The sequence below is a fragment of the Nerophis ophidion genome, linkage group LG18 (genome assembly GCF_033978795.1).
Source record: "Nerophis ophidion isolate RoL-2023_Sa linkage group LG18, RoL_Noph_v1.0, whole genome shotgun sequence".
In the NCBI taxonomy this organism is placed as follows: Eukaryota; Metazoa; Chordata; class Actinopteri; order Syngnathiformes; family Syngnathidae; genus Nerophis; species Nerophis ophidion.
The window spans coordinates 1,601,136-1,627,242 of record NC_084628.1 but is presented as its reverse complement, the minus strand read 5'-3'; the positions used below and the strand labels follow the sequence as shown (position 1 = coordinate 1,627,242).

General features: G+C 40.8%; 1 protein-coding gene across 3 annotated transcripts in view; it reads left to right on the top strand.

Moving 5' to 3' along the window:
* The window catches only part of LOC133537477 (nectin-1-like), a 144,292-nt gene that overhangs the window by 33,159 nt on the left and 85,026 nt on the right, over positions 1-26,107 (top strand). Inside the window, exon 4 of one of the 3 annotated variants that reach the window (XM_061878529.1) lies at positions 17,854-19,681. The exons of the other annotated variants lie outside the window; for them this stretch is intronic. Coding sequence (XP_061734513.1) covers positions 17,854-18,335 — 482 coding nt within the window. The 3' untranslated portion in view covers positions 18,336-19,681. Of the gene's footprint in view, positions 1-17,853; positions 19,682-26,107 lie in introns of those variants that run through there. 3 annotated transcript variants of the gene reach the window in all.

Sequence of the window (26,107 nt, the reverse complement as noted above, 5' to 3'; positions counted from 1 at the left end):
TATTTTAGGTGGCGATATGTAGTCTATTTCTACCTGCTTTGTCCCTTCCATCCTTACACTTTCCACCATTGTAACTGAGAGGAACTATTATGGAGCACCACAACTTGTCCAAGTCCAAGTCTACTTGTAATGTAAACATGCCAATATTTATCATTTTACTCAATGTTTTGTCAGAGGACAGGTGTGTACACAATGTTTGTTAGAGGACAGGTGTGTACACAATGTTTGTTAGAGGACAGGTGTGTACACAATGTTTGTTAGAGGACAGGTGTGTACACAGTGTTTGTTAGAGGACAGGTGTGTACACAATATTTGTTAGAGGACAGGTGTGTACACAGTGTTTGTTAGAGGACAGGTGTGTACGGAATGTTTGTTAGAGGACAGGTGTGTACACAATGTTTGTTAGAGGACAGGTGTGTACACAGTGTTTGTTAGAGGACAGGTGTGTACACAATGTTTGTTAGAGGACAGGTGTGTACACAGTGTTTGTTAGAGGACAGGTGTGTACACAATGTTTGTTAGAGGACAGGTGTGTACACAGTGTTTGTTAGAGGACAAGTGTGTCCACAATATTTGTTAGAGGACAGGTGTGTACACAGTGTTTGTTAGAGGACAGGTGTGTACGGAATGTTTGTTAGAGGACAGGTGTGTACACAATGTTTGTTAGAGGACAGGTGTGTACACAGTGTTTGTTAGAGGACAGGTGTGTACACAATGTTTGTTAGAGGACAGGTGTGTACACAGTGTTTGTTAGAGGACAGGTGTGTACACAATGTTTGTTAGAGGACAGGTGTGTACACAATGTTTGTTAGAGGACAGGTGTGTACACAATGTTTGTTAGAGGACAGGTGTGTACACAATGTTTGTTAGAGGACAGGTGTGTACACAGTGTTTGTTAGAGGACAGGTGTGTACACAATGTTTGTTAGAGGACAGGTGTGTACACAATGTTTGTTAGAGGACAGGTGTTTACACAATGTTTGTTAGAGGACAGGTGTGTACACAATGTTTGTTAGAGGACAGGTGTGTACACAATATTTGTTAGAGGACAGGTGTGTACACAGTGTTTGTTAGAGGACAGGTGTGTACGGAATGTTTGTTAGAGGACAGGTGTGTACACAATGTTTGTTAGAGGACAGGTGTGTACACAATGTTAGAGGACAGGTGTGTACACAATGTTTGTTAGAGGACAGGTGTGTACACAATGTTTGTTAGAGGACAGGTGTGTACACAGTGTTTGTTAGAGGACAGGTGTGTACACAATGTTTGTTAGAGGACAGGTGTGTACACAGTGTTTGTTAGAGGACAGGTGTGTACACAGTGTTTGTTAGAGGACAGGTGTGTACACAATGTTTGTTAGAGGACAGGTGTGTACACAATGTTTGTTAGAGGACAGGTGTGTACACAATGTTTGTTAGAGGACAGGTGTGTACACAGTGTTTGTTAGAGGACAGGTGTGTACACAATGTTTGTTAGAGGACAGGTGTGTACACAATGTTTGTTAGAGGACAGGTGTTTACACAATGTTTGTTAGAGGACAGGTGTGTACACAATGTTTGTTAGAGGACAGGTGTGTACACAATATTTGTTAGAGGACAGGTGTGTACACAGTGTTTGTTAGAGGACAGGTGTGTACGGAATGTTTGTTAGAGGACAGGTGTGTACACAATGTTTGTTAGAGGACAGGTGTGTACACAATGTTAGAGGACAGGTGTGTACACAATGTTTGTTAGAGGACAGGTGTGTACACAATGTTTGTTAGAGGACAGGTGTGTACACAATGTTTGTTAGAGGACAGGTGTGTACACAATGTTTGTTAGAGGACAGGTGTGTACACAGTGTTTGTTAGAGGACAGGTGTGTACACAATGTTTGTTAGAGGACAGGTGTGTACACAATGTTTGTTAGAGGACAGGTGTGTACACAGTGTTTGTTAGAGGACAGGTGTGTACACAATGTTTGTTAGAGGACAGGTGTGTACACAGTGTTTGTTAGAGGACAGGTGTGTACACAGTGTTTGTTAGAGGACAGGTGTGTACACAATGTTAGTTAGAGGACAGGTGTGTACACAATATTTGTTAGAGGACAGGTGTGTACACAGTGTTTGTTAGAGGACAGGTGTGTACACAGTGTCTGTTAGAGGACAGGTGTGTACACAATGTTTGTTAGAGGACAGGTGTGTACACAATGTTTGTTAGAGGACAGGTGTGTACACAATGTTTTTTAGAGGACAGGTGTGTACACAATGTTTGTTAGAGGACAGGTGTGTACACAATGTTTGTTAGAGGACAGGTGTGTACACAATGTTTGTTAGAGGACAGGTGTGTACACAATGTTTGTTAGAGGACAGGTGTGTACACAATGTTTTTTAGAGGACAGGTGTGTACACAATGTTTTTTAGAGGACAGGTGTGTACACAATGTTTGTTAGAGGACAGGTGTGTACACAATGTTTGTTAGAGGACAGGTGTGTACACAATGTTTGTTAGAGGACAGGTGTGTACACAGTGTTTGTTAGAGGACAGGTGTGTACACAATGTTTTTTAGAGGACAGGTGTGTACACAATGTTTGTTAGAGGACAGGTGTGTACACAATGTTTGTTAGAGGACAGGTGTGTACACAATGTTTGTTAGAGGACAGGTGTGTACACAATGTTTGTTAGAGGACAGGTGTGTACACAATGTTTTTTAGAGGACAGGTGTGTACACAATGTTTGTTAGAGGACAGGTGTGTACACAATGTTTGTTAGAGGACAGGTGTGTACACAATGTTTGTTAGAGGACAGGTGTGTACACAATGTTTTTTAGAGGACAGGTGTGTACACAATGTTTTTTAGAGGACAGGTGTGTACACAATGTTTTTTAGAGGACAGGTGTGTACACAATGTTTGTTTGAGGACAGGTGTGTACAAGGCGATGTTGCGGCGGTGGCGTGCTCTCTGATGTTGATGTCCCACGTGCTAAAGCGCCATCAAGGAGGTTAGACGGAGTGTCGCTAGCGGCCACAATGTGCCTTCTGTCCGTGGACAAAGAGAAAGTGAAAGTGAAAGCAGCCGCCAGATGTAAAAGCGCATGAGTGTGTACATTTGTGCCGACCCAATACTTACGTCACATCCAGTTTGCACTGCAGCCTGAAAAAGACCAGTGTCTTCTTTCCACCATGCTAATGCTGCTCCCTGTTAGCGATAGCATCCCCTTGTTCACACCTGTCATTAGCTGCTCCCTGTTAGCGATAGCATCCCCTTGTTCACACCTGTCATTAGCTGCTATTTGGTAGCATTAGCATCCCTCTGTTCACACCTGTCATTAGCTGCTGTTTGGTAGCATTAGCATCCCCTTGTTCACACCTGTCATTAGCTGCTATTTGGTAGCATTAGCATCCCTCTGTTCACACCTGTCATTAGCTGCTGTTTGGTAGCATTAGCATCCCTCTGTTCACACCTGTCATTAGCTGCAATTTGGTAGCATTAGCATCCTTCTGTTCACACCTGTCATTAGCTGCTGTTTGTTAGCATTAGCATCCCTCTGTTCACACCTGTCATTAGCTGCTGTTTGTTAGCATTAGCATCCCTCTGTTCACACCTGTCATTAGCTGCTGTTTGTTAGCATTAGCATCCCTCTGTTCACACCTGTCATTAGCTGCTGTTTGGTAGCATTAGCATCCCTCTGTTCACACCTGTCATTAGCTGCTGTTTGTTAGCATTAGCATCCCTCTGTTCACACCTGTCATTAGCTGCTGTTTGTTAGCATTAGCATCCCTCTGTTCACACCTGTCATTAGCTGCTGTTTGTTAGCATTAGCATCCCTCTGTTCACACCTGTCATTAGCTGCTGTTTGTTAGCATTAGCATCCCTCTGTTCACACCTGTCATTAGCTGCTGTTTGGTAGCATTAGCATCCCTCTGTTCACACCTGTCATTAGCTGCTGTTTGTTAGCATTAGCATCCCTCTGTTCACACCTGTCATTAGCTGCTGTTTGGTAGCGTGGCTGTAGGTGATTAGCGGCTATTTGTTAGCATCAGCACGGCTGTAGGCGATGTCTTTTGAAGATGTTTCCAAAGGCGGGTGTGCATGTTCTGTGACATTCCACAAACTGCTTCCTTAGTCTCAGCTTGTTGATGTTTCAACATCTTCTCTTCCTCCTCACCTGGAGAAGAAACATGTTGAAAAAAGTATTCCTTTTATCACAAATCATTTCATTTTCCAATAAGAATGGATAATATTTATACAGTCTGGAACAATAAGTTGATTGTCTCCAATGGATAATATTTATACAGTCTGGAACAATAAGTTGATTGTCTCCAATGGATAATATTTATACAGTCTGGAACAATAAGATGATTGTCTCCAATGGATAATATTTATACAGTTGGAACAATAAGATGATTGTCTCCAATGGATAATATTTATACAGTCTGGAACAATAAGTTGATTGTCTCCAATGGATAATATTTATACAGTCTGGAACAATAAGATGATTGTCTCCAATGGATAATATTTATACAGTCTGGAACAATAAGTTGATTGTCTCCAATGGATAATATTTATACAGTTGGAACAATAAGTTGATTGTCTCCAATGGATAATATTTATACAGTCTGGAACAATAAGTTGATTGTCTCCAATGGATAATATTTATACAGTCTGGAACAATAAGATGATTGTCTCCAATGGATAATATTTATACAGTCTGGAACAATAAGTTGATTGTCTCCAATGGATAATATTTATACAGTCTGGAACAATAAGTTGATTGTCTCCAATGGATAATATTTATACAGTTGGAACAATAAGTTGATTGTCTCCAATGGATAATATTTATACAGTCTGGAACAATAAGTTGATTGTCTCCAATGGATAATATTTATACAGTCTGGAACAATAAGATGATTGTCTCCAATGGATAATATTTATACAGTCTGGAACAATAAGTTGATTGTCTCCAATGGATAATATTTATACAGTCTGGAACAATAAGATGATTGTCTCCAATGGATAATATTTATACAGTCTGGAACAATAAGTTGATTGTCTCCAATGGATAATATTTATACAGTCTGGAACAATAAGTTGATTGTCTCCAATGGATAATATTTATACAGTCTGGAACAATAAGATGATTGTCTCCAATGGATAATATTTATACAGTCTGGAACAATAAGATGATTGTCTCCAATGGATAATATTTATACAGTCTGGAACAATAAGATGATTGTCTCCAATGGATAATATTTATACAGTCTGGAACAATAAGTTGATTGTCTCCAATGGATAATATTTATACAGTCTGGAACAATAAGTTGATTGTCTCCAATGGATAATATTTATACAGTCTGGAACAATAAGTTGATTGTCTCCAATGGATAATATTTATACAGTCTGGAACAATAAGTTGATTGTCTCCAACTAAAGAATAGCAGGATTGATAAAAAAGTTTTTCAAGAGTTTAGATGTTGCAAAAGTATTGGACTTATTGTATTGACAAATGACACCTGATGATGTTTTTATGACACATGTATTGTTATGATTATTATTATGATGATTATATTTATGATTATTATTATTATTATTATTATGATGATTCTTGTGATTATTAATATGATCATTATTACTATTATTATTGTTATTATTATTATGATAATTATTGTTATGATTAGTATTATGATTATATTTGTGATTATTATTATGATTATTATTATTATGATTAATGTTGTTATTATTATTATGATTATTATTGGTATTATTATTATTATTATGATTATTGTTAAGATTATTATTATGATTTTTGTTGTGATTATTGTTATGATTATTGTTATCAGGGTTTCTGTGGGCGTGGCCAATATGACATGTTCATATCATCTGCATAATTGTTGATGATTCATTAAAATATTTGTGGAATGCAAAAAATGTTTTACATATGTTCTAAATATAAGTAGTTCGTATTGACATTTTTTGTAGTGTTGTTCTATTTTTATCATTAATATTAAACATCCTATACTCATAACTTTTTATAAGAGACAGTAACATCACATATAACAAATCATAACAAATCCTATGTGACTTCCACACTTACAATCCAAGCTTGTGGACGCTTTGGGTCTGATCTACTAAGATGGAAATAGCAAGTACTAAGTAGCATGGTAGTACGTGGTAGTGTGTACATGGTAGTACATGGTTGTGTGTACATGGTAGTACATTATAGTGTGTACATGGTCGTGTGTACATGGTAGTACATGGTCGTGTGTACATGGTAGTACGTGGTAGTGTGTACATGGTAGTACATGGTTGTGTGTACATGGTAGTACATTATAGTGTGTACATGGTACTGTGTACATGGTAGTACATGGTCGTGTGTACATGGTAGTACGTGGTAGTGTGTACATGGTAGGACATGGTAGTGTGTACATGGTAGTACATTATAGTGTGTACATGGTACTGTGTACATGGTAGTACATGGTCGTGTGTACATGGTAGGACATGGTCGTGTGTACATGGTAGTACGTGGTAGTGTGTACATGGTAGTACATGGTTGTGTGTACATGGTACTGTGTACATGGTAGTACATGGTCGTGTGTACATGGTAGTACGTGGTAGTGTGTACATGGTAGTACATGGTTGTGTGTACATGGTAGTACATTATAGTGTGTACATGGTACTGTGTACATGGTAGTACATGGTCGTGTGTACATGGTAGGACATGGTCGTGTGTACATGGTAGTACATGGTAGTGTGTACATGGTAGTACATTATAGTGTGTACATGGTCGTGTGTACATGGTAGTACATGGTCGTGTGTACATGGTAGGACATGGTCGTGTGTACATGGTAGTACATGGTCGTGTGTACATGGTAGTACATGGTACTGTGTACATGGTAGTACATGGTCGTGTGTACATGGTAGTACATGGTCGTGTGTACATGGTAGTACATGGTACTGTGTACATGGTAGTACATGGTCGTGTGTACATGGTAGTACATGGTCGTGTGTACATGGTAGTACATGGTACTGTGTACATGGTAGTACATGGTCGTGTGTACATGGTAGGACATGGTAGTGTGTACATGGTAGTACATGGTAGTGTGTACATGGTACTGTGTACATGGTAGTACATTATAGTGTGTACATGGTCATGTGTACATGGTAGGACATGGTAGTGTGTACATGGTACTGTGTACATGGTAGGACATGGTAGTGTGTACATGGTACTGTGTACATGGTAGTACATGGTCGTGTGTACATGGTAGGACATGGTCGTGTGTACATGGTAGTACATGGTCGTGTGTACATGGTAGGACATGGTCGTGTGTACATGGTAGTACATGGTCGTGTGTACATGGTAGGACATGGTCGTGTGTACATGGCAGTACATGGTCGTGTGTACATGGTAGGACATGGTAGTGTGTACATGGTAGTACATGGTACTGTGTACATGGTAGTACATTATAGTGTGTACATGGTCGTGTGTACATGGTAGGACATGGTAGTGTGTACATGGTAGTACATGGTAGTGTGTACATGGTAGTACATTATAGTGTGTACATGGTCGTGTGTACATGGTATTGTGTACATGGTATTGTGTACATGGTAGTGTGTACATGGTAGTACATGGTAGTGTGTACATGGTAGTGTGTACATGGTAGTACATGGTAGTGTGTACATGGTAATGTGTACATGGTAGTACATCATAGTCATCATCATCTATCTATTAATGTTAATAATAGTCATCATCATCTATCTATTAACGTTAATAATAGTCATCATCATCTATCTATTAATGTTAATAATAGTCATCATCATCTATCTATTAATGTTAATAATAGTCATCATCATCTATCTATTAATGTTAATAATAGTCATCATCATCTATATATTAATGTTAATAGTAGTCATCATCATCTATCTATTAAGGTTAATAATAGTCATCATCATCTATCTATTAATGTTAATAATAGTCATCATCATCCATCTATTAACGTTAATAATAGTCATCATCATCTATATATTAACGTTAATAATAGTCGTGATCATCTATCTATTAACATTAATAATAGTCATGATTATCTATCTAATAACGTTAATAATAGTCGTGATCATCTATCTATTAATTTTAATAATAGTCATCATCATCTATCTATTAACGTTAATAATAGTCATCATCATCTATCTATTAACGTTAATAATAGTCATCATCATCTATCTATTAATGTTAATAATAGTCATCATCATCTATATATTAACGTTAATAATAGTCGTGATCATCTATCTATTAACATTAATACTAGTCATGATTATCCATCTAATAACGTTAATAATAGTCGTGATCATCTATCTATTAATGTTAATAATAGTCATCATCATCTATATATTAACGTTAATAATAGTCGTGATCATCTATCTAATAACATTAATAATAGCCGTGATCATCTATCTATTAACGTTAATAATAGTCATCATCATCTATCTAATAACGTTAATAATAGTCGTGATCATCTATCTATTAACGTTAATAATAGTCTTCATCATCTCTTTGTTTTCCACTCGTCTAGTCGCTCTTTCATTTGAGTCACACCCCAGTCTTGTGTCCACACGTCAGCCTGGTGTGTGCGTGGGACCAGAATGTGAGGCACTGAGCGGACGTGTTCTGACACGACGCCGCCTTGACACCAAGTGTTCTGACACGACGCCGCCTTGACACCAAGTGTTCTGACACGACGCCGCCTTGACACCAAGTGTTCTGACACGACGCCGCCTTGACACCAAGTGTTCTGACACGACGCCGCCTTGACACCAAGTGTTCTGACACGACGCCGCCTTGACACCAAGTGTTCTGACACGACGCCGCCTTGACACCAAGTGTTCTGACACGACGCCGCCTTGACACCAAGTGTTCTGACACGACGCCGCCTTGACACCAAGTGTTCTGACACGACGCCGCCTTGACACCAAGTGTTTTGACACGACGCCGCCTTGACACCAAGTGTTCTGACACGACGCCGCCCTGACACCAAGTGTTCTGACACGACGCCGCCTTGACACCAAGTGTTCTGACACGACGCCGCCTTGACACCAAGTGTTCTGACACGACGCCGCCTTGACACCAAGTGTTCTGACACGACGCCGCCTTGACACCAAGTGTTCTGACACGACGCCGCCTTGACACCAAGTGTTCTGACACGACGCCGCCTTGACACCAAGTGTTCTGACACGACGCCGCCTTGACACCAAGTGTTCTGACACGACGCCGCCCTGACACCAAGTGTTCTGACACGACGCCGCCTTGACACCAAGTGTTCTGACACGACGCCGCCTTGACACCAAGTGTTCTGACACGACGCCGCCTTGACACCAAGTGTTCTGACACGACGCCGCCTTGACACCAAGTGTTCTGACACGACGCCGCCTTGACACCAAGTGTTCTGACACGACGCCGCCCTGACACCAAGTGTTCTGACACGACGCCGCCTTGACACCAAGTGTTCTGACACGACGCCGCCTTGACACCAAGTGTTCTGACACGACGCCGCCTTGACACCAAGTGTTCTGACACGACGCCGCCTTGACACCAAGTGTTCTGACACGACGCCGCCTTGACACCAAGTGTTCTGACACGACGCCGCCTTGACACCAAGTGTTCTGACACGACGCCGCCCTGACACCAAGTGTTCTGACACGACGCCGCCTTGACACCAAGTGTTCTGACACGACGCCGCCTTGACACCAAGTGTTCTGACACGACGCCGCCTTGACACCAAGTGTTCTGACACGACGCCGCCTTGACACCAAGTGTTCTGACACGACGCCGCCTTGACACCAAGACTGCACTTGCAGCTCCTCCTGATAAACTCTGATCCTCTTCCTGAGCTGCTCACCTTTCTTCTGCTCACATCCTCCTCAATGACATCACCTCCTCAACACCTCCTCAATGACATCACCTCCTCAATGACATCACCTCCTTAACACCTCCTCAATGACATCACCTCCTCAATGACATCACCTCCTCAATGACATCACCTCCTCAACACCTCCTCAATGACATCACCTCCTCAACACCTCCTCAATGACATCACCTCCTTAACACCTCCTCAATAACATCACCTCCTTAACATGTCATCAATGACATCACCTCCTTAACACCTCCTCAATGACATCACCTCCTTAACATGTCATCAATGACATCACATACTTTTACTGCTTTTATAAATACTATTCAATAAATGTATCACTTATATAATTATCATTCAATAATTGTATATCTTATAAATATAATGAAATAGTTTAGTACATTAATAAATATAATTTAATATGTTCATTACTTGTATTAATATCATTCAAAACTTGTATTATATTTACTATTAAAATATCAGTTAATACCTGTATTACTTTTGTGAATATTATTCCATAATTGTATTACTTTTTAAATGTAATCAATACTTTTGTAAATATAATTCAATTATTGTATTACTTTTATAAGAATAATCCATACTTTTATTTCTTTTATAAATGTAATCAATACTTGTATTATTTTTATGAATATAATCAATACTTGTATTACTATAATAGTTTTATAAATATTATTCACTTCACTTTTTACATCTTTTCATGACAAAAATATACATAATAAGTTTTTGTTTACTAATACCGATGGTGTTTACTAATACTGATGTTGTTTACTAATACTGATGGTGTTTACTAATACTGATGGTGTTTACTAATACCGATGGTGTTTACTAATACTGATGGTGTTTACTAATACCGATGGTGTTTACTAATACCGATGGTGTTTACTAATACTGATGGTGTTTACTAATACCGATGGTGTTTACTAATACCGATGGTGTTTACTAATACTGATGTTGTTTACTAATACTGATGGTGTTTACTAATACTGATGGTGTTTACTAATATCGATGGTGTTTACTAATACTGATGTTGTTTACTAATACTGATGGTGTTTACTAATACTGATGGTGTTTACTAATACCGATGGTGTTTACTAATACCGATGGTGTTTACTAATACTGATGGTGTTTACTAATACTGATGGTGTTTACTAATATCGATGGTGTTTACTAATACTGATGTTGTTTACTAATACCGATGGTGTTTACTAATACCGATGGTGTTTACTAATACCGATGGTGTTTACTAATACCGATGGTGTTTACTCATACCGATGGTGTTTACTAATACCGATGGTGTTTACTAATTCCGATGGTGTTTACTAATACTGATGGTGTTTACTAATACCGATGGTGTTTTCTAATACCGATGGTGTTTACTAATACCGATGGTGTTTACTAATACCGATGGTGTTTACTAATACCGATGTTGTTTACTAATACCGATGGTGTTTACTAATACCGATGGTGTTTACTAATACCGATGGTGTTTACTAATACCGATGTTGTTTACTAATACCGATGGTGTTTACTAATACCGATGGTGTTTACTAATACCGATGGTGTTTACTAATACTGATGGTGTTTACTAATACCGATGGTGTTTACTAATATCGATGGTGTTTACTAATACTGATGGTGTTTACTAATACTGATGGTGTTTACTAATACCGATGGTGTTTATTAATACCGATGGTGTTTACTAATACCGATGGTGTTTACTAATACCGATGGTGTTTACTAATACCGATGGTGTTTACTAATATCGATGGTGTTTACTAATACCGATGGTGTTTACTAATACCGATGGTGTTTACTAATACCGATGGTGTTTACTAATACCGATGGTGTTTACTAATACCGATGGTGTTTACTAATACCGATGTTGTTTACTAATACCGATGGTGTTTATTAATACCGATGGTGTTTACTAATACCGATGGTGTTTACTAATACCGATGGTGTTTACCAATACCGATGGTGTTTACTAATACCGATGGTGTTTACTAATACCGATGGTGTTTACTAATTCCGATGGTGTTTACTAATACTGATGGTGTTTACTAATACCGATGGTGTTTACTAATACCGATGTTGTTTACTAATACCGATGGTGTTTACTAATACCGATGGTGTTTACTAATACCGATGGTGTTTACTAATACCGATGGTGTTTACTAATATCGATGGTGTTTACTAATACCGATGGTGTTTACTAATACCGATGGTGTTTACTAATACCGATGGTGTTTACTAATACCGATGGTGTTTACTAATACCGATGGTGTTTACTAATACCGATGGTGTTTACTAATATCGATGGTGTTTACTAATACCGATGGTGTTTACTAATATCGATGGTGTTTACTAATACCGATGGTGTTTACTAATACCGATGGTGTTTACTAATACCGATGGTGTTTACTAATACCGATGGTGTTTACTAATATCGATGGTGTTTACTAATACCGATGGTGTTTACTAATACCGATGGTGTCTACTAATATCGATGGTGTTTACTAATACTGATGGTGTTTACTAATACTGATTGTGTTCATTAATACCGATGGTGTTTACTAATACCGATGGTGTTTACTAATACCGATGGTGTTTACTAATACCGATGGTGTTTACTAATACCGATGGTGTTTACTAATACTGATGGTGTTTACTAATACTGATGGTGTTTACTAATACCGATGGTGTTTACTAATATCGATGGTGTTTACTAATACCGATGGTGTTTACTAATACCGATGTTGTTTACTAATACCGATGGTGTTTATTAATACCGATGGTGTTTACTAATACCGATGGTGTTTACTAATACCGATGGTGTTTACTAATACCGATGGTGTTTACTAATACCGATGGTGTTTACTAATTCCGATGGTGTTTACTAATACCGATGGTGTTTACTAATACCGATGGTGTTTACTAATACCGATGTTGTTTACTAATACCGATGGTGTTTACTAATACCGATGGTGTTTACTAATACCGATGGTGTTTACTAATACCGATGGTGTTTACTAATATCGATGGTGTTTACTAATACCGATGGTGTTTACTAATACCGATGGTGTTTACTAATATCGATGGTGTTTACTAATACCGATGGTGTTTACTAATACCGATGGTGTCTACTAATATCGATGGTGTTTACTAATACTGATGGTGTTTACTAATACTGATTGTGTTCATTAATACCGATGGTGTTTACTAATACCGATGGTGTTTACTAATACCGATGGTGTTTACTAATACCGATGGTGTTTACTAATACCGATGGTGTTTACTAATATCGATGGTGTTTACTAATACTGATGGTGTTTACTAATACCGATGTTGTTTACTAATACCGATGGTGTTTATTAATACCGATGGTGTTTACTAATACCGATGGTGTTTACTAATACCGATGGTGTTTACTAATACCGATGGTGTTTACTAATACCGATGGTGTTTACTAATTCCGATGGTGTTTACTAATACCGATGGTGTTTACTAATACCGATGGTGTTTACTAATACCGATGGTGTTTACTAATACCGATGTTGTTTACTAATACCGATGGTGTTTACTAATACCGATGGTGTTTACTAATACCGATGGTGTTTACTAATACCGATGGTGTTTACTAATACCGATGGTGTTTACTAATACCGATGGTGTTTACTAATACCGATGGTGTTTACTAATACCGATGGTGTTTACTAATACCGATGGTGTTTACTAATACCGATGGTGTTTACTAATACCGATGGTGTTTACTAATACCGATGGTGTTTACTAATACCGATTGTGTTTACTAATACTGATTGTGTTCATTAATACCGATGGTGTTTACTAATACCGATGGTGTTTACTAATATCGATGGTGTTTACTAATACCGATGGTGTTTACTAATACCGATGGTGTTTACTAATACCGATGGTGTTTACTAATACCGATGGTGTTTACTAATATCGATGGTGTTTACTAATACTGATGGTGTTTACTAATACTGATTGTGTTTACTAATACCGATGGTGTTTACTAATACCGATGGTGTTTACTAATATCGGTGGTGTTTACTAATACTGATGGTGTTTTCTAATAGATTGTGTTTATTAATACCAATGGTGTTTACTAATACTGATGCTGTTTACTAATACCGATGGTGTTTACTAATATCGGTGGTGTTTACTAATACTGATGGTGTTTTCTAATAGATTGTGTTTATTAATACCAATGGTGTTTACTAATACTGATGCTGTTTACTAATACCGATGGTGTTTACTAATACCGATGGTGTTTACTAATACCGATGGTGTTTACTAATATCGATGGTGTTTACTAATACTGATGGTGTTTACTAATACTGATTGTGTTTACTAATACCGATGGTGTTTACTAATACCGATGGTGTTTACTAATATCGGTGGTGTTTACTAATACTGATGGTGTTTTCTAATAGATTGTGTTTATTAATACCAATGGTGTTTACTAATACTGATGCTGTTTACTAATACCGATGGTGTTTACTAATATCGGTGGTGTTTACTAATACTGATGGTGTTTTCTAATAGATTGTGTTTATTAATACCAATGGTGTTTACTAATACTGATGCTGTTTACTAATACCGATGGTGTTTACTAATACCGATGGTGTTTACTAATACCGATGGTGTTTACTAATATCGATGGTGTTTACTAATACCGATGGTGTTTACTAATACCGATGGTGTTTACTAATACCGATGGTGTTTACTAATATCGATGGTGTTTACTAATACTGATGGTGTTTACTAATACTGATTGTGTTTACTAATACCGATGGTGTTTACTAATACCGATGGTGTTTACTAATATCGGTGGTGTTTACTAATACTGATGGTGTTTTCTAATAGATTGTGTTTATTAATACCAATGGTGTTTACTAATACTGATGCTGTTTACTAATACCGATGGTGTTTACTAATATCGATGGTGTTTACTAATACCGATGGTGTTTACTAATACCGATGGTGTTTACTAATACCGATGGTGTTTACTAATATCGATGGTGTTTACTAATACTGATGGTGTTTACTAATACTGATTGTGTTTACTAATACCGATGGTGTTTACTAATACCGATGGTGTTTACTAATATCGGTGGTGTTTACTAATACTGATGGTGTTTTCTAATAGATTGTGTTCATTAATACCGATGGTGTTTACTAATACCGATGGTGTTTACTAATACCGATGGTGTTTACTAATACTGATGTTGTTTACTAATACCGATGGTGTTTATTAATACCGATGGTGTTTACTAATACCGATGGTGTTTACTAATACCGATGGTGTTTACTAATACCGATGGTGTTTACTAATACCGATGGTGTTTACTAATACCGATGGTGTTTACTAATACCGATGGTGTTTACTAATACCGATGGTGTTTACTAATACCGATGGTGTTTACTAATACCGATGGTGTTTACTAATACCGATGGTGTTTACTAATACCGATGGTGTTTACTAATACCGATGGTGTTTACTAATACCGATGGTGTTTACTAATACTGATGGTGTTTACTAATACCGATGGTGTTTACTAATACTGATGTCGACATAAACTTTCTTTGTAGCATCTTTGTTAGCTGTTAGCACTGTTTGCATCGTAAGCTTTTGTCAAGTACTTCATATTCATGAGTATTTGTCAAGTACTTTATATTCATGAGTACTTGTCAAGTACTTCATATGAGTATTTCTCAAGTACTTAATATTCATGAGTATTTGTCAAGTACTTAATATTGATGAGTATTTGTCAAGTACTTCATACGAGTATTTGTCAAGTACTTAATATTCATGAGTATTTGGAAATATGAGTATTTGTGTTACTGGGGTACAAATATTTGAATAGTAACATTTGAAAATGTAACGAGGTGACAACTGCACGCTGATATTGATCATTTGCTGCACAAGCAGCTAGCGTGCTGATGGCTAGCTAGCATCTAGCGTGCTGATCAAATATTGATTATTGATACTGCAACTGATGACATATTGATTATTGATACTGAAATTTATGAAATATTGATTGTTGATACTGCAACTGATGAATAATTGATTATTGATACTGCAACTGATGAATAATTGATTATTGATACTGCAACTGATGAATAATTGATTATTGATACTGCAACTGATGAATAATTGATTATTGATACTGCAACAGATGAATAATTGATTATTGATACTGCAACTGATGAATAATTGATCATTGATACTGCAACAGATAAATAATTGATTATTGATACTGCAACTGATGACATATTGATTATTGATACTGCAACTGATGACTGATTATTGATACTGCAACTGACGAAATATTGATTATTGATACTGCAACTGATGGCATATTGATTATTGATACTGCAACTGATGACTTTGATTATTGATACTGCAACTGATGGCATATTGATTATTGATGATTCAACTGATTACATATTGATACTGAAACTGATGAAATATTGATTATTGATACTGAAATTGATGACTTTGATTATTGATACTGCAACCGATGGCATGTTGATAATTGATGATTCAACCGATGACATATTGATTATTGATACTGAAACTGATCACTTTGATTATTGATACTGCAACTGATGGCATATTGATTATTGATGATGCAACTGATGAAATATCGATTATTGATACTGCAACTGATGAAATAGTGATTATTGATACTGCAACTGACGACATATTGATTATTGATACTCCAGCTGATGACATATGGATTATTGATACTGCAACTGATGACATATTGATTATTGATACTGCAACTGATGACTTTGATTATTGATACTGCAACTGACGAAATATTGATTATTGATACTGCAACTGATGGCATATTGATTATTGATACTGCAACTGATTACTTTGATTATTGATACTGCAACTGATGGCATATTGATTATTGATGATTCAACTGATGACATATTGATTATTGATACTGAAACTGATGAAATATTGATTGATACTGAAACTGATGACTTTGATTATTGATACTGCAACCGATGGCATGTTGATAATTGATGATTCAACTGATGACATATTGATTATTGATACTGCAACTGATGGCATATTGATTATTGATGATTCAACTGATGACATATTGATTATTGATACTGAAACTGATGAAATATTGATTATTGATACTGAAACTGATGACTTTGATTATTGATACTGCAACTGATGGCATATTGATTATTGATGATGCAACTGATGACATATTGATTATTGATACTGAAGCTGATGAAATATCGCTTATTGATACTGCAACTGATTAAATAGTGATTATTGATACTGCAACTGATGACATATTTATTATTGATACTCCAGCTGATGACATATGGATTATTGATACTGCAACTGATGAAATATTGATTATTGATGCTGCAACTGATGACATATTGATTATTGATACTGCAACTGATGACATATTGATTATTGATACTCCAGCAGATGACATATTGATTATTGATACTGCAACTGATGACATATTGATTATTGATACTGCAACTGATGACATATTGATTATTGATACTCCAACTGATGACATATTGATTATTGATACTGCAACTGATGTAGTATTGATTGTCACGTGCAAAAGTGTTGGGACACCAACAGGAAGTGTGTGTGGCAAGTTAAGGGTGGGACAGGAAGTGTGGTGTCCTAATTTTGGCGTGCTTTGATGTCAGCAGTTTTGTGTTTGCTCAAAAGAACCCGGGAAGGAAGTTTGATGCTCACCTTTTTGGTCTTTTGACAACTTCTCTGTGCTCGTGCATGAGTCCTGCCTCTTTGTGCATGTGTTGTGGGCGGGGCCTGCTTCCTTCCTTCCTTCCTTCCTTCCTTCCTTCCTTCCTTCCTGCACAACCTCACCTGAGCACTGACACGCCCCCTCCGTCTGTCTTTTCCCACCCAGAGTTCCCTAGCAAACCTGCAGGGGGTGACGGTGAGCAGGACATCGTGGTGGTGGTGGGGGGCGACGACGCGGCGCAGAAGCAGGACTACACGAATGTGGCCATCGGGGTGGCGGTGGGGGGCGTGGCCCTGTTAGGCGTGGCCGCCATGGCGCTGTGGGTGTTGGTGCGGCGCCGCCAGCGCACCTTCAAGGGCGACTACAGCACCAAGATGCAGGTGCTAGGCAACGGCAAGGCCCCGCCCCCTGGCGGCATGCACTACACCGAGGACGAGGAGGACGAGGACGACAAGAAGCCCTCGCAAACGGCGGGCGACGAGGGCGAGGGGGAGGAGCTGAAGAGGCCCTACTTCACGGTGGACGAGGGCGGAGACTACGACCAGCGGACTCTGGTCTTCCAGTACGACCCCCGACAGGAAGTCAGCGACGACATGATCTCACAGACCGACGGCTCCGTCATCTCCAAGAAGGAGTGGTACGTGTAGGCTCCGCCCCCGGCCTCACGCGCCGCCGCTGCCTCCTCGTCACCACCCGCACTGCACCCCCCCACACCCCCCTCACCCCCCTCTCTCTCTCACACCCCTCCCTCCCCCACCTTTGGACCCGTGTCACCCGTCTGGACAAACTGATGTCAGCACACACACACACACACACACACACACACACACACACACACACACGCACGCACACACACACACACACACACACACACACACTGTGTGTGACATATAAAAGAGTGGCACTCGTGAAAAGTCCAACACTGAATTTGTGTTTTGCCAAATCATTGCCATGTTTTTTATAATCTTCTCTTTTATGATTTCCATGTTTTCAAAAGAATATTTTTGTAATCAAACATTTTGCAGAAAGGAGAAAAAACAAGGCGGACGCTGGAATTGATTTGTTTTTGTCTTTTTGTTGTGATTTTGTACTCAGTGTGTTGGTATTGAGTTGGGGTACTGGAACTGCCAGTGAGAATAAACATTTAGCAGCAAAAGGAAAAGGTCAATGTTTGATAATTATGTTTTTGTTTCTCATGTTTTTATGTTTTTCAGGGTTTTTTTGTTTTGTTTTGTTTTAAGTTTTTTTATGGTTTGTTTTTTAATGTTTTGATGTTGTTTTGCTTTTCATGTTTGTTTGTTTTTTATGTTTTTATGACTAGAAGTTTGTTCTTTATTTATTTTTTTTTAATGTTTTTTGTGTTTTCACATTGTTTTCCTTTTTATGTTATTTGATGTTTTTTACGCTTTTATGTTTTTATGGTTTGAATGTTTCACAGCGTTGTTAGTTGGGGGGTGGGAGTGGGGGGGGTCTACGTGTTGTTGGCATTAATTCTCGCAAGCAAGACTGCAAAAGAAAAAAAGGCGATTCAAACATTTAGACAAATATTTCGCCTGCTGCTTCTTTTGTTTCTTTTGAAACCAACCATTGCTTTTTCTTTGGCTTTTTATTCCTGAACGCATCATTCAAGTTAAAAAGAAATTGTTTGTTTGTCAAATTGCAAAACACCTTCTTTCATGCTGGGTGTTTACTGTAAACAAAGATGGCATCCATCACTCCGAAAGAAGAGCGCATCACGCTTCAACACATCAAGCCTTATCAGTCTGATATCGCTTCAATTTAAAGTGAACACGGTATCGCTGGTATCCACATTAGGGATATTTATCGATTCCATGCCACTTGTATCGATGTGATACACCAGTATCCACAGTGGGGATATGTATCGGCCGCAGGGTTAGTTTTGAAAATAAACTTCTTCTGCTTCTAAAGAAGAAATGCTTGCACAACAGAAAAGTTCATCCCAAATAAAAAAGTACAGACGGGAAGAAAAGGATTCAAAGTCACAGAAATGTTTTTATTCTTTTTAAATCATGTCTGGTTTGGAATTACAACCAAACAAAGTGTTTCTTTTATCTTATACTTTTGTTAAAAGTCCACTGAAAAGTTTGTTTGGGTGAAACTACTTTTTGTGTTTGCATCTTTTGGTGAATTATTTAGTGCCTAAACACTTTTGGAAGCACAAGTCATTGACGCTAGAACAACACTGCCCCTAGTGGTCCGTGATGCTAGCACAACACTGCCCCTAGTGTTCAGTCAGTGATGCTAGCACAACACTGCCCCTAGTGGTCAGTCAGTGACACTAGCACAACACTGCCCCTAGTGGTCCGTGATGCTAGCACAACACTGCCCCTAGTGGTCCGTGATGCTAGCACAACACTGCCCCTAGTGGTCAGTCAGTGACACTAGCACAACACTGCCCTAGTGGTCAGTCAGTGACACTAGCACAACACTGCCCCTAGTGGTCCGTGATGCTAGCACAACACTGCCCCTAGTGGTCCGTGATGCTAGCACAACACTGCCCCTAGTGGTCCGTGATGCTAGCACAACACTGCCCCTAGTGGTCAGTCAGTGACACTAGCACAACACTGCCCTAGTGGTCAGTCAGTGACGCTAGCACAACACTGCCCCTAGTGGTCCGTGATGCTAGCACAACACTGCCCCTAGTGGTCCGTGATGCTAGCACAACACTGCCCCTAGTGGTCAGTCAGTGACACTAGCACAACACTGCCCCTAGTGGTCCGTGATGCTAGCACAACACTGCCCCTAGTGGTCCGTGATGCTAGCACAACACTGCCCCTAGTGGTCCGTGATGCTAGCACAACACTGCCCCTAGTGGTCAGTCAGTGACACTAGCACAACACTGCCCCTAGTGGTCCGTGATGCTAGCACAACACTGCCCCTAGTGGTCAGTCAGTGACACTAGCACAACACTGCCCCTAGTGGTCAGTCAGTGACACTAGCACAACACTGCCCTAGTGGTCAGTCAGTGATGCTAGCACAACACTCCCCTAGTGGTCAGTCAGTGACATTAGCACAACACTGCCCCTAGTGGTCAGTGATGCTAGCACAACACTGCCCCTAGTGGTCAGTCAGTGACACTAGCACAACACTGCCCCTAGTGGCCAGTCAGTGATGCTAGCACAACACTCCCCTAGTGGTCAGTCAGTGACATTAGCACAACACTGCCCCTAGTGGTCAGTCAGTGATGCTAGCACAACACTGCCCCTAGTGGTCAGTCAGTGACGCTAGCACAACACTGCCCCTAGTGGTCAGTCAGTGACACTAGCGCAACACTGCCCCTAGTGGTCAGTGATGTTAGCACAACACTGCCACTAATGGTCAGTCAGTGAAACTAGCACAACGCTGCCCCTAGTGGTCAGTGATGCTAGCATGACACTGCTCCTAGTAGTCAGTCAGTGACACTAGCACAACACTGCCCCTAGTGGTCAGTGATGCTAGCACAACACCGTCCCTAGTGGTCAGTCAGTGACACTAGCACAACACTGCCCCTAGTGGTCAGTCAGTGATGCTAGCACAACACCGTCCCTAGTGGTTAGTCAATGACGCTAGCACAACACTGCCCCTAGTGGTCAGTCAGTGACGCTAGCACAATGCTGCCCTTAGTGGTCAGTGATGCTAGCACAACACTGCCCCTAGTGGTCAGTCAGTGACACTAGCACAATGCTGCCCCTAGTGGTCAGTCAGTGATGCTGGCACAACACTGCCCCTAGTGGTCAGTCAGTGACACTAGCACAACACCGTCCCTAGTGGTCAGTCAGTGATGCTAGCACAACACTGCCCCTAGTGGTTAGTCAGTGACACTACATCAATGCTGCCCCTAGTGGTCAGTCAGTGACACTAGCACAACACTGCCCCTAGTGGTCAGTCAGTGACAGGTGTAACAACACTGCCCCTAGTGGTCAGTCAGTGACAGGTGTAACAACACTGCCCCTGGTGGTCAGTCAGTGACACTACCTCAATGCTGCCCCTAGTGGTCAGTCAGTGATGCTAGCACAACACTGCCCCTAGTGGTCAGTCAGTGACAGGTGTAACAACACTGCCCCTAGTGGTCAGTCAGTGACAGGTGTAACAACACTGCCCCTGGTGGTCAGTCAGTGACAGGTGTAACAACACTGCCCCTGGTGGTCAGTCAGTGACAGGTGTAACAACACTGCCCCTAGTGGTCAGTCAGTGACAGGTGTAACAACACTGCCCCTAGTGGTCAGTCAGTGACAGGTGTAACAACACTACCCCTGGTGGTCAGTCAGTGACAGGTGTAACAGCACTGCCCCTAGTGGTCAGTCAGTGACAGGTGTAACAACACTGCCCCTAGTGGTCAGTCAGTGACAGGTGTAACAACACTGCCCCTAGTGGTCAGTCAGTGACAGGTGTAACAACACTACCCCTGGTGGTCAGTCAGTGACAAGTGTAACAACACTGCCCCTAGTGGTCAGTCAGTGACAGGTGTAACAACACTACCCCTAGTGGTCAGTCAGTGACAGGTGTAACAACACTGCCCCTAGTGGTCAGTCAGTGACAGGTGTAACAACACTACCCCTGGTGGTCAGTCAGTGACAGGTGTAACAACACTGCCCCTGGTGGTCAGTCAGTGACAGGTGTAACAACACTGCCCCTAGTGGTCAGTCAGTGACAGGTGTAACAACACTGCCCCTGGTGGTCAGTCAGTGACAGGTGTAACAACACTACCCCTAGTGGTCAGTCAGTGACATGTGTAACAACACTGCCCCTAGTGGTCAGTCAGTGACAGGTGTAACAACACTACCCCTAGTGGTCAGTCAGTGACAGGTGTAACAACACTGCCCCTAGTGGTCAGTCAGTGACAGGTGTAACAACACTACCCCTAGTGGTCAGTCAGTGACAGGTGTAACAACACTGCCCCTAGTGGTCAGTCAGTGACAGGTGTAACAACACTGCCCCTGGTGGTCAGTCAGTGACAGGTGTAACAACACTGCCCCTGGTGGTCAGTCAGTGACAGGTGTAACAACACTGCCCCTAGTGGTCAGTCAGTGACAGGTGTAACAACACTGCCCCTAGTGGTCAGTCAGTGACAGGTGTAACAACACTACCCCTGGTGGTCAGTCAGTGACAGGTGTAACAACACTGCCCCTGGTGGTCAGTCAGTGACAGGTGTAACAACACTGCCCCTAGTGGTCAGTCAGTGACAGGTGTAACAACACTACCCCTGGTGGTCAGTCAGTGACAGGTGTAACAACACTGCCCCTAGTGGTCAGTCAGTGACAGGTGTAACAACACTGCCCCTGGTGGTCAGTCAGTGACAGGTGTAACAACACTACCCCTAGTGGTCAGTCAGTGACATGTGTAACAACACTGCCCCTAGTGGTCAGTCAGTGACAGGTGTAACAACACTGCCCCTAGTGGTCAGTCAGTGACAGGTGTAACAACACTGCCCCTAGTGGTCAGTCAGTGACAGGTGTAACAACACTGCCCCTGGTGGTCAGTCAGTGACAGGTGTAACAACACTGCCCCTGGTGGTCAGTCAGTGACAGGTGTAACAGCACTGCCCCTGGTGGTCAGTCAGTGACAGGTGTAACAACACTACCCCTGGTGGTCAGTCAGTGACAGGTGTAACAACACTGCCCCTGGTGGTCAGTCAGTGACAGGTGTAACAACACTGCCCCTGGTGGTCAGTCAGTGACAGGTGTAACAACACTGCCCCTGGTGGTCAGTCAGTGACAGGTGTAACAACACTGCCCCTGGTGGTCAGTCAGTGACAGGTGTAACAACACTGCCCCTGGTGGTCAGTCAGTGACAGGTGTAACAACACTGCCCCTAGTGGTCAGTCAGTGACAGGTGTAACAGCACTGCCCCTGGTGGTCAGTCAGTGACAGGTGTAACAACACTACCCCTGGTGGTCAGTCAGTGACAGGTGTAACAACACTGCCCCTGGTGGTCAGTCAGTGACAGGTGTAACAACACTGCCCCTAGTGGTCAGTCAGTGACAGGTGTAACAACACTGCCCCTGGTGGTCAGTCAGTGACAGGTGTAACAACACTACCCCTGGTGGTCAGTCAGTGACAGGTGTAACAACACTGCCCCTGGTGGTCAGTCAGTGACAGGTGTAACAACACTGCCCCTAGTGGTCAGTCAGTGACAGGTGTAACAACACTGCCCCTAGTGGTCAGTCAGTGACAGGTGTAACAACACTGCCCCTGGTGGTCAGTCAGTGACAGGTGTAACAACACTGCCCCTAGTGGTTGAAGCACAAAGCGACAGGTTTTCTGCTTGATGTTTTTCCATTTTGATCCATTTCCATCCATCCATTTACTACCGCTTGTTCCTTTCGGGGTCGCAGGGGTGCTGGTGCCTATCCCAACAGTATTCGGGTGGAAGGCGAGGTACACCCTGGACTAGTGATCATAATAATGATAATATTAATAATAACAATGATAATGATAATATGAATGATTATGACTTGACTACATCCTAAACCAGATTTTGTATTTTGTGTGACATTTTGCTGTAAAAAGTGTACATAAGTTGAGAGAGTACTCAAAGGTCAAGGTCCAGTGCAGTCTGACCACTAGGCGGCGCCTTCCTGGTGTCTCCATGTTGTGTGAATGTATATTTGTCTTATTAAATCATTGTTGACATTTTGATGACTCAGTGAAGTGACTTGTATTTGTTTGACACATTAAATGACTTATTAAATAAGGTCTTTGTGTCTCTTAGTGATCACAAATGTTGACTCATCAGCTCACATTAATTCTAATTATTAGCGATTGAATGTCCCTTTGGGACAGACTGAATGTCCCTTTGGGACAGACTGAATGACCCTTTGGGACAGACTGAATGACCCTTTGGGACAGACTGAATGTCCCTTTGGGACAGACTGAATGTCCCTTTGGGACAGACTGAATGTCCCTTTGGGACAGACTGAGGACTGAGGACCCTATTGAATTTCTAGTGTTTTATTATTTCTTTCTTTGTTATTATTCCGCAGCTTTGAGCTGTAATTTGACCCCCTTAACATGCTTCAAACTCACCAAATTTGACACACACATCAGGACTGGCGAATATTGCGATTTAATCAAAAAAATCTAACCCCAAAACTAAAAATTGCGCTCTAGCGCCCCCTAAGAAGAAAACACAGACAAAACTGCCTGTAACTTCCAGTAGGAATGTTGTAGGGACATGAAACAAAAACCTCTATGTAGGTCTCCCTTAGACCTAGATTTCATACACTGACATCCTTCAGCAAAAATCAACAAGAAGTTTGCAATTCCCCCTTCAAAACAGAAGTTTTGTAAAAACACTCACCTTTGCCTCTTTAAGCTGTAATTTGACCCCCTTGACATGCTTCAAAACTCACCAAACTGGACATAAAAAAAAGGACTGGCGAATATTTCCATCTAATCAAAAAACCTAACCCAAAAACTCAAAATTACGCTCTAGTGCCCCCTAGGAATAAAACAGACAAAACTGCTCCTAGGAAGAAAACAGACAAAACTGCCTGTAACTTCCTGTAGGAATGTCGTAGAGACATGAAACAAAAACTTCTAGTTAGGTCTCACTTACACCTACATTTCATATAAGACAACACCTAAGCAAAAATCAACAGGAAGTTTGCAGATACCCCTTCAAAACAAAAGTTTTGTAAAAACTGGTCACCTTTTTTCAAACATTATCTCCTCTGAGCGCGTTTGTCGTGTCGGCTTCAAACTACCACAGGAGAGAGATTGAACCCTTCTGATTAAAAGTTGATGAAAGAGTTTTAATTACCTTAACGGTTTTGATTTCATCAGCCTTCAAAGAACCGCTGCGCTGAAAACCATTTCGAAGATGGCCGCCGTGGGCGGACAGTCAGGGAGACGTTTTTTCCGTACCGTCTGCTGCTGGTGCGCACGCACCAACATTCGTGAGGGAGGGGCTGTGATCGTCTATACCAAGATGGCTGCCAGGTGCCGCAGCTAAGCCGGTATTTTTTAAAGTTGTCGTTTGCCTGCGTATCGTAAAAACAACCGTCCAACATTTCACAACTAATTGTAAACTTATAGGTGCCGACCATCAGGGCCGAGTTATGACGAGAGAGTGTGTCGATGTTAAGATATTATGCCGACTTGGTAAGTCCATCTGTTTGCTACTAGTAGCTACTAGCCATACCCATGTATTTTCAAGGGGCGGTTAGCATCGGGTTTTAATCCTGTTTCCTCCTATGTTTCTGCTCCGATTGAATTTCTTTGTATGTCGTGTCTTTATTTTGGGTACTTACATATGGTGCCTGACTGTTGTGGCGTTTTAAGGACATCTGCACTTTTTAATGCGCCGAGTTGGTAGGTCTATCTGTTTGCTTATAGTAGCTACTAGCCGTACCCAGGTATTTGCATTCTAACTAATTATAATTAAAGCTGCAAACGACAACTTTAAAACATACCGGCTT